General features: G+C 32.3%; 1 protein-coding gene across 1 annotated transcript; it reads right to left on the reverse strand.

Annotated features, from left to right (window-relative positions):
* Positions 1-270: 270 nt before the first annotated feature.
* LOC107860837 (NAC domain-containing protein 86) lies at positions 271-5,173 on the reverse strand. The gene is made up of 6 exons (XM_016706323.2): positions 4,715-5,173; positions 3,472-3,749; positions 2,638-2,961; positions 1,606-2,052; positions 1,407-1,485; positions 271-1,064 (listed from the first exon to the last, which is right to left on the reverse strand). The coding sequence occupies exons 1-6, from the start codon at positions 4,869-4,871 to the stop codon at positions 616-618; spliced, it is 1,734 nt and encodes a 577-aa protein (XP_016561809.2). The 5' UTR covers positions 4,872-5,173; the 3' UTR covers positions 271-615.
* Between the last annotated feature and the right edge of the window lie 5,379 nt (positions 5,174-10,552).

Below are 10,552 nucleotides of genomic sequence, written 5' to 3' on the forward strand. Positions count from 1 at the left end.
AGGTCTGGACATTGATTCTAGTGTCGCCGTTGCTAAGTCATGTATGATCTGTCTCTTCTAACCCGTCACCTTTTGATACACCCAACTCATAAATTCAGATTCATACCCATACAACTACAAAGGCAAATTAGTTGCTACTAAGCAATAATATCATTACCTATCTAACCAAATAATCAAAAAGAATCACAGCATGTGATTCCAGACGAAAATATTATTGATAGGCTGAGTAAATAAATACTAATACTAATTGCTATAAAATTAGATTGTTGATTAGCTATTGAAAAAGAACAAATATAATCTATATCAAGAGGTTACATGAGTGTCAATCTTCAGCGGGAAGAAAGTTAAGCTTTCCCCTAATAACAATTAATTGTCGTTAGAATTACAAGAAGTTAATCTATAGTAAACAAAAGCAAAAATATATATATATATATATATATATATATTACCAAGAAAGAAGGAACAATTAACGTAGTAAGTTAATAAAAGGGAGAAATAGAGCCATTTCTTTCCACAACCCTGTGGAAATATCCCTTCTACTGTATTAGAAAATGAGATATTTTTTCACTTATAATCCCATCTACAATCTTGATTGTTTCTTCTTGTCTTCTTTCTTTAAGCATTCCCCAACATACTCCAAAATGTATGTAAAAGTGCAATCAATTCTACCAAAGTGCTTAGTACTGTTCCCCTCCAATTAGACCTTGTGACTTTCATAACAACTCCTGATAAGGTTTTCCTTGAAAACTCCATAAATGTGTCAAGAAATGTTGCACTTTTTGTTATTTTCCTTATGGGAAGATCATGCACTGTGGTGACTAGGTCTCTATGGATTGCGACTGTTTTTGAAGGTGCCACTTGATGATAGAAGGTATTGGCTGCTTGTCTTGTGGCAATAAACATCCCTTGGCTGAGTTCAATTTTCTCATAAACTTCAAAGCTTGGAGAACTTGAAAAACCATCTGTGTCTTCATCATCCAACAAGTTGTCATCATTACTAAATCCTAATGAGAAATTGTTTGCTTCTGTTTCATTGAAGTTGTTATGCTGACCGCTAGATTCTCCTGAAATTAGTAAATATTGATCAACAAAAACGAAGAAAAAATTGCTTGTAGTATGACAGTAAAAAAAAAAAGTACGACTTCTGCACATATACGATGTGAGGAATTTTTATACTATCAATATATTGTAGTAGCAAGTTATACTAGCAGAGAACCTTTTTTTTCAAGTTATTAATCCCTCTTTTCTAATGGTGTAAAAATTCTTTTAATTTGTTAGTTAACAGAATATAACTTGTTAATTAAAGATAACTGATTAGTGATCGAAGTTCTTTACACTGTCGGACATAAAAATTAAATAAATTTAAAAAAATTACGAGAAACAGTTGTGGGTATGTTCTGAAATACCTTGGAGCTGATCTTGTTCCTCTTTATGGGGACCTAAAATATTTTCTATTGGAACTGCCTTGTAGTCCTCATGAAAGGTCTGTCAAGTAAAACAACAAAAAAGAACGAATTAAACATCTAAGCATATTGGATATTTGGATAAATAGTGCAAAATAAACAAATAAATAAATTGATTGCATAGATTAATTAGTGGCATTACCTTGTCATCCTTTTCTGACATACCTACCCATCTCAACCTTTCAACCATACTCTCAGATTTGAAATCCTCATCAAAATCACCAATTGCTATGCACCTAGCATTATCCTGATCATCTTCGGCCTTTAATTGCTCCATGAAATTGAAGGAATCATCCAAGTCATGATGGATTTGGTTATTATTATGAGGAAGAAAAGAGAAATCATCACTGGGATCTTCATAATTAATATTATAATTTCCAGCCCATGAATCTTGATTTGTAAGGTCATGTGAAGCTTGGTCAACAGATAAGATTTCTTGTACGATGTCAGTTTGATGTGTTGTGCCCTGATGATACATAACATCATTTGATTGAGACATCATGTAGCCTACTTGGGGAAAATCTTGCACTTCCAACGGAGGTAATGCAAATCTATGCTGCAACCTTGCACACTCTAATGCTATATCAACCTTCAAATACAACAAACATAATTAAATAAAGATGAGAAATAAGAAAATTAAACAAAATAACATAAAAGAGAACCATTTATAAGAAAAAGAAGATCCAAAATTAGACTCTTTCTTTTTATTTATATTTTTTCAGTAATTTACTCTATATCCAGCGACAAAGTAAAGAATGTGTGCTATCACTAGGGACGACGCTATAGCCCCGGGGTACGGGTTTGGTAGCTAACTTAAATAGTATGGTTGTGTTAAGAAATTCATTTAATAATTACACATATTAAAGTTAGAATTCAGTTATTATCACAACTAACATTACCATTTCTAAAATCCAGAATACGTAAAGTTAAAATTCTGTCTTGGTGGCTCCGCCTCTAACTATCGTGCCGTTTGATTAAGCATTGCAGGTTAGTTGATTTTTGTTTAAGTTACATGTTTAACTTATTAGAGATAATTATCTTTTAAATGGCACTGTCATACACTAGCAACGTATATAAGTTGAACTCATATTTTAAATTCTTGTTTTCTGATTCTCAAAGTAATATTTTACATTTTTACTAGTCCTAATTTACATGTAAGTTGTATTGGTATTACCTTAGATGGGTGGTATGGAAAAGCTTCATTAGTACTGGGAAATGATGGATTGTTGAAAGTGAAAGCTTCATCTGACAAGTATTGCATCCATTTATCATCAGTGCTTGGACCAGCAACATGCATTAATGGTGAACCATGGAGAAGCATGGATGAACTTGTTGTAGCTGATGGTGGCATTCCATAATCAGGGCTCTCATAATCATCACCTCTTCCCTCAGTATACAACTGATCATTAATGCTAGATGATCGATCACTAGCATAATGATCTCCACTTTTTGGTGCATTCAAACTCTTCTTGAACACACGGCAAAGTGCATAAGCATCCTGAAAATTTGACCGCAACATTAACATCATCAGCTGGTATAAATTATTTCATTAAACATAAAATGAGATCTTTAATGTTAAATTACTTCTAAATAATAAAATATATGTAAGACATTTTTTAGGACACACTAAACAATAAAATATGCACATAAATTGTTATAAAGTGAAGTAGAGTATAACAACATGTATACACGATAATTAATATAAAGAATATATTTTTGTCAATCTTTCTTAATTTTAGATTACTAATCTCACTTTTCTTCGCCATTTCCTACCGATAGTTATGTTTTGGATGATTTAATAGTGTAAATGATATTTTACACTATCTTTTAGGCAGCTTAAATAGTTAAAAACAAATCTATGAGTAACTTCCCAAAATACATGAAATATGTAACATGTAAAATAAAGTGGTAAAACTTCTATGAAGTGTTAAAGAAATAAGGATATATACAAATTTTTAGCGCATATAAGTTGAATCCATACTAGCTAGTATTATATATTTGTATGTACCTGCAAGCCATTAGCAACTTCACATTCTCTTTCTTCTAAACGATATTCATGCATAACCCAACCGGTTCGAGTCCCATGAGGCGCTCTCCCTCTATAATACACTAGCGTTTTCTTCATTCCGATAGGCCTCATCTGTGAATTTACTTTCCTGTCCTTACCGGTAGCCTTCCAGTACCCAGCTTTCGTTGCACGATTAGTCCTGGTTCCGTTAGGGTATTTACGATCACGAGGACTGAAGTAGTACCATTCCATGTCTTTACTAGGCAATAAAGACTTATCTGTAAATTTACAAATTAAAAAAAAAAAAGAACTCCACGATTATAAAGCTAAAAGAAAAAAAGAACAATGTAAGGGATTCTGGAAACATGGTAATCATACCCTTGTTCTGAAATAAAGTGGATTAAAATAAATTATGGAATGAGTGGTTTAAAAGGCAAAAAAGAGTAGTTCAGAGCTGGAACTCATGATTTCCGTAATGCACTGATGTTACTTTCTTTTGACTTGAGTATTTCATCTCATCCAAGTTGTAAGTACACATCTTTAAGCTTCTATAGCAAATTAAAAGATGTAGGAACCAACTAATAACTTCCTTTAAAACAATTGGAACATGCATGGAATGATACCACACAATTTAAGAAATTTTATAGTACTGTAAATTAAAGCATATGATCTTTGAATAACTAAAGTGCATGTGTTCAAAGTATATATCACACCAGATGCACAACAGATAATAGTGAGACTTTTCATTGAAGCTTGTTTTGTACGATTTTCCATTTTTACACGAAGAGTCACTGAATTTATGCATCATCAAATTAAGTTACAATAAAAAAAGTAGTATAGCTTGTCTTGTATTATGTCGTATTTGTTACTTATATACCTTTCTTGATAGTCACTTTGGAATATATCTAGCTAGGTAATTATGTTAATTCTTTTCCTTGATGATGAAAATTTAGGTAAATACTATGAACCATGCTTCCACGCTATGTTGCTTGGACTCTTTAAAAATGTCATCAGGTGCATGTCGAATACTTCGAAAGTAGTACATTTTTGAAGGATCTAACCTGGATACGACAATATTATTGGAGAATCCGAGCAGCATAACTTCCACATATATACTATAGTGTTTCATCGACATTCATCTTTTATGGTAATTCATTAATTTAGAGATGATGATCTAATTATAAACTGGATTTTAAGGTGTTGTTAAGAAAGGACAAAAACTGAAGGAATGAATTGTATATACCTGGTAAATCCCATGGCTCACATTTGTAGAGATCAACTTCTGGAATAACCTCAAGTTCAATCTTTCTACCATTGATCTTTCTTTTCAAGTAGTAAGCAACAAGTTCTTCATCAGTTGGATGAAAACGAAAACCCGGGGGCAATGAAACAGGTGCCATATATTAATTATATGTTTCTTCTTTGGAACTTCTTTTTATAAATTTTTCTTCCTTCCTGAGAGCAAGAAGTTCCAAAGAAGAGAGAAAATAATGATGAGGGAAGTTGTAGTAGGATTGGCGATTTTGATAAGAAGACAAAAAGAGGTGAAGTCCAAAAAGCAAATGAAAGTTGCCTCCCCCCTCTTGCCTACTTTTTTCTTTAAAATTATTTTTTCTCACTTTAATGAAATCTTCCTTCTCAAGCTCAATGCCAAATATAGCTCTAGGTAACTCTTTTCTTTCTAAAGCACTTGGTCTAATTTGTATATACACATTCATACAGAGCAAGATATATAGAGTATTTTGATCTCCAGCAAAATTCTATTCTTGGATATTGTCCTTTCTTGGAATCTGAGTTTCCTTGTACACGTGGTGTATCTGATTTGTTACATTACCGACCCTAGAAAGTAAGTGGGCTACCATATTTATATAATATAGGAGTATGTAAATTATTTGGAAATAATTTAAGAAAAAGAATACTTTGTTTTGTTTAGAGGGAGGGTAAGAGGATCTTTGTCCCTCTACTCGTCCCTCTACAACTACGTTAACGAGAAACGGTTTGTATGGAAACGAATTGGCGGCTTTTCTTAGCTGTCCATCTGCCATCATTGTTCCTTTCACATGCTAGCTGCCTCATTATTTCTACTCCTTTCCCTTCCCCTTTTCTTTTCGTTAAAAACTTGGGTGTAGGAAAAATAGAAATGATGAAGAGAACTACAAAGTACAGAATTGGACTGTCACCAATAATATATATTTGTGAAGGATATCAAATGGAAAAATCATAGTTTTATCTTATTATACCATACATGCACACATTTTAAAAAAATCCTTCTTTTACTTCCAAGCGTAGTACCCAATCAAATACACAAGATAGTAGGCTATGTTTTATTCATTGTAGCACACAGTTAGCCTTGGGCAGTGAAAATAGGGTAGAGGAACAAATTGTTGAATTAGAAGGTTGGATCTCACGATGGGTCCTACTTTTGCAACGTGATGATCTGACGTGGCAAAGTGGGGAGCAAGGATCATTTTGACAGCTTTTGTCGTTGTCATTGTCCTTTCTCTATCATAGTGATACCAAAATTCTCTCATGTGTGCTTTTCCTTTTGATCAATCAATCTTTTTGTGCTTTTCCCCTTTTTGAGGTTTAATGTTCTTTCTTCTTATATAAAATACCCAATATATAATATATATAATCTAGCTTCTCTACTATTCCTCTCCCCTTCCGGACATATGGAGGAGAATCAATCTAAGTGGTCCCCTTCAAGCCACTCCTCTAGATTCACTATTAGATAGCTATGGGCGTGCTTTGCACGAACCTAGTATGAAAGCTATTATTTGTATGTTCATTTCAAATAATGAAACTAAAAAATGGCAATTCAAATAATTTTTTTCATGCGTTGGATAAACTGTTGAATGATATTGGAAAATATAATTTGAATAAGATGCGTCTCTGTTTCATGAACAAAACTAATATAATGTCATCCCTCCAAAACAGAAAGGATAGAAAGTAGCATACCGATAAAATTCACATCAAAAAAATTAAAGTAGAAAAAAAAAGAAATTATTTGAATGCACCGAAAGAAAGATAATAATTGTTAACATAGTTACACATTAATGATTACCCTTCAAGCGCCTTAACTTTCAAGATTTTCATTCCTATCAAAACAATCATGATTTCACTTCGACCTGCTCTAAATGCTTGATCCTTTTTATAAGGAAATGTCATTATATTCGATTAGATTTTGAATAAGAAAATAGGTGACCTCTTTTCTTATACTGATTCAAGTCATTAATGCTCAATAAGCAAGTGGACGATATATAAATAAAGTGGATCATATTGAACATGTAAAGTAATATGTGATAATCATGAAGTAATCTCCGTACAAAATCTTAGTTTGAGAGAAATTTAGATATTAAAATTGACAATATTTGCTTTTTAATTAAGACATAAAACGCTCACTTATGCAGAGAACAATCAATCCCATCACGCATTTTTCATTACTTTCATCTTTGACTCATATTAATCACTTTTTCTCGTAATACTCAATATGTATCCTAAAAATGCATATCCTCTTCCTCTTTCTCAAGAGTTTCTTGTCCTTTGAAGGATATGTCTTTGAAGATCAAGTAGGAACATGATACCTGAAGGAAGTTCAAGTAACAAAAGTGGTAAAAATATACTATTATTTAGAACTTGTTAGGGTGTTCAATTAACAAAAGTGGTGAAAAATATGTTATTGTTTTTTGTTTCTACTATTCAAGATCATTCGTTTCACAAAAATTTCAAACACAAGTTGGTCACCACTTGAGAAATAGAAGTGTTTTTAAGTCAAGCAACATCGAATAACTACAATAATTAAGAAACTGAGGCTACCATGAAAACTATATATTCAAATCATTGGATTAATAACTTTGTGCTCATGCCATATTAGAAATAGAATTCTTCTCTATAATTCACATAACTATTTCACTCACTAAATAATAGAATTTGAGATATGAAGTCTCTTATTCTACATGGAGTGAGCTAATTATTTGGTTGGACTTCTATTGAACAAATAAAATAAATGAGGTAAATCATGAACTGATCTACACAAAAAGAACTCCACAATTTAAAAGATATTTAGATATTAATTGAACAACATTTGGTTTTAAATGAAGGCAGGAAATGCTCATTTTATAGCATTACTAATCATGCCACATCTTTTTCATCGTCACTAAATTTTTTTTTCAGACAGCAATTCAACGCACCAATGTAGTTACAATTCATGGTCCGAAGCAAATGATATCTAAGACTATCAACAGGAACAAATGACTCATTGCTCCTTGAAAAGGAAACACAACTTCTAAGAATAAATTTTTGTTAAACAATTTAATATAAAACACCAGCAACATAGCAACAACATATCCTGTGTATTTTCAGAAATTGGGATCTTTTTATAAAACTAATATGAAAAAACATGTTGGTAAAATCCACTTTATTAAATATAGCTCCACATGCTTCGGCTTTAAGATATTAAAATAAAATCTACTGAAGTTTCAATTAAAAAGAGCTAGTAATCGATCATGGTATGATGAGGAAAAAGAAAAAAAAAATTATAGTTTACTTTTTCTCAGAAAAGTAGCTGTTGTGGCATCTCTTTTCATAATACAACCTAATTAAGTATAAATATAACCTTGCTTGTAGTTGCGGAATATTTCTTCTGTTTTGGCATTTCTATAGGCATAAAACCCAATAAAAATAAACCTAAACTAAACCAACAGGAGTTATAAGCAGCATAATATCAGTCCATCATTTTTTCTTCAAATTAGCCAATAATCCACCTTTGCAAGAATCACAAGAGTAGCAAAGTTGTGTTTGATCATTGTTCCAATTTAAGCAATTCATATCTGCTGTATTGTTAATTGGACTAATCCAATATGTTGGGTTCACAAATGTGTATCCACATTGTGTTGGTGGCTTACAATACCCATACTACAAAAAAAAAAAGTATTAGAGAAAATAATTGTGAAAAAGAATACCCCACATGTCACAAAATAAGTGTCGCTTTAACATATTTTATGTCTATTTAAAAAAAATAATAAATAGAGATAAGTATCAATTACCAAGGGTCTTCTCTTAGGAAAGAAAAGTTTCCCTTGAAAAAGTTTTTCTATATAAATCTGCAACAACAACAACATACCGCAGTATATTCCTACCAAGTGGGATCTCGGGAGAGTAAGTGTATGTAATCTATACTACTACCTCAGATGTGAGTTAGAGAGGTTATTTTCGATATATCCCTGCTCAAAATTTTCTAATATAAATCTTTAATATATACTTACAATGACTCCTTATAGACACTGTAGTGTATTTGAGGCATACTCCTATACCATATATAGAGAAATCAATGAACTAATTCACTTGCTCTAAAGCTTTTAATTGAAAATTAAAAATATTTTGCACCAGTACCTAAATGTTTCCAAGTTACGACACCAAGTTATATACAGAGTACATGCCTAAAGTCTTAAAGTCTCAGTACCTAGCAGTCCTCTTTTAGCAAAGACTATATTTTAGTAACAAAAGACTCTTCAATTTTGTTTCCAACTGATCAAATGAATTTTTTCTATCATCAAACTTTTAAGTCCAAATAGCCCGCATTTAGCTGACCAAACATATCTGCAATTGGAAGTCGTCAAAGATAAATAAATGAAATGATAATAGACACTATAAAGTGGTATACTTACCCATGACATGCAGTCATATATTATCAAGACAGTGTACGTGCTTCCACCAGGACAGTTAAGATAGATCTGACATTGCAAAACATAGATGTAATTGTAACTAATACCTTTTTACATATAACTTGATTAAAAAAAAAACATAGTTATATGGTTATGGAAAAGCGAAGCAGTATCAAAATATTTGTGTTTTCATCTATAGTTTTAAGGGTCACAAATGTGATATTACTTTCTAAGCAACTGCGGAGTTGATTGGTGTTCCAATGAAGATAATCATACTCCTAAAAAATATAGTAGAAAGATCCAACGTACCCTTGGTATGATCACGGTAGGCATGATGGGTAAATTGGTGACTCCCTTTTTTGCTTTAATAACACCATATCTGTTCCCATGAACATTGGAGAAGAAAGAATATTTACCACTGATATTCTCCACCCAGTGATCTGTAATATGGTCACAATAATTACGATTTAGTTCTTGCATATTTTTGCAATCTTTGAGATAAGTCAGTCCAAGATCTATAACATCAGACCTCGGTAGATCTAGGGAAAGAAAAGATGAACCCTATGAAGAGATGACACCCATCCAACGGTTGTTCAGACCAGGATATTCTCCCATATTCAAATCCTGTAATGTGAAAATCACTTTATGAAGAGTTTGTCTGGCCTCAAAGTCACATAAAAGAATCAGATGCCATAATACCCCTTATATAGTTGTCCTACTCTAGTTTAGACAAAACAAGCGTAAAGATACCTGAAGATCACAATCTTTAAATGCTTCAAGAGAGACATCTGTAAGACGCTAAGAGAAAACCAATTCATCAAAGATCTGTTGACTTATATCCCTAGGAAATACAGAGAAGGTATTGTATTTATCTATGTACTGCAACAGAAGTGTTGGAGAAATTAGTTTGCAAAATAAAGGTCATATTCACATGATAAATCATTTTAATGGGAAGACATACTTCACAGACTCTATAAATACACAATTTCACGAGAGAAAAGCATTTTCCCTTACCTGTTTAGTATCTCATATTGGATTCATAGTATATGAAAGAAGTGTGAATAGAAAAATGGAGAATAAAATGGTGGAGGGGAAGAAGACACTAAAATGGAAAGTGTACTCCCAAATTAGAAAGTTTATTCTTTCTCCCACATTAGTGGAAGAAGAGAACTTGAAAGTGTTTATAATCAAGAAAACTTACTCCACATGGCAAGTGAGGCAAGAAATAATAGATGTCTCATGCCGTCGTCATCGTCGCTCGCTCGGCTCTGCTTTAGATTTGGATTTTGGCAAATGATCGATCGATGAGATCTATCTTTTTGCACAAACTTTATTTGAATTTCGAAGAATGCCAAGGAAAAATGCAGTAAAATTTTTTTTGCAGTTTCGAACCTCTATTTATATATATATGCAATAAC

Source organism: Capsicum annuum, chromosome 2 (assembly GCF_002878395.1).
Source record: "Capsicum annuum cultivar UCD-10X-F1 chromosome 2, UCD10Xv1.1, whole genome shotgun sequence".
Classification (NCBI taxonomy): Eukaryota; Viridiplantae; Streptophyta; class Magnoliopsida; order Solanales; family Solanaceae; genus Capsicum; species Capsicum annuum.

Bases quoted from the DNA above. Each gene is read 5' to 3' on its own strand.
- LOC107860837 (XM_016706323.2), bottom strand. From the start codon at position 4,871: ATGGCACCTGTTTCATTGCCCCCGGGTTTTCGTTTTCATCCAACTGAT. The intron at 3,750-4,714 runs GTATATACAATT...GTAAATTTACAG, and splicing joins TGAGCCATGGGATTTACCAG to ATAAGTCTTTATTGCCTAGT. The intron at 1,065-1,406 runs GTATTTCAGAAC...TACTAATTTCAG, and splicing joins GGAACAAGATCAGCTCCAAG to GAGAATCTAGCGGTCAGCAT.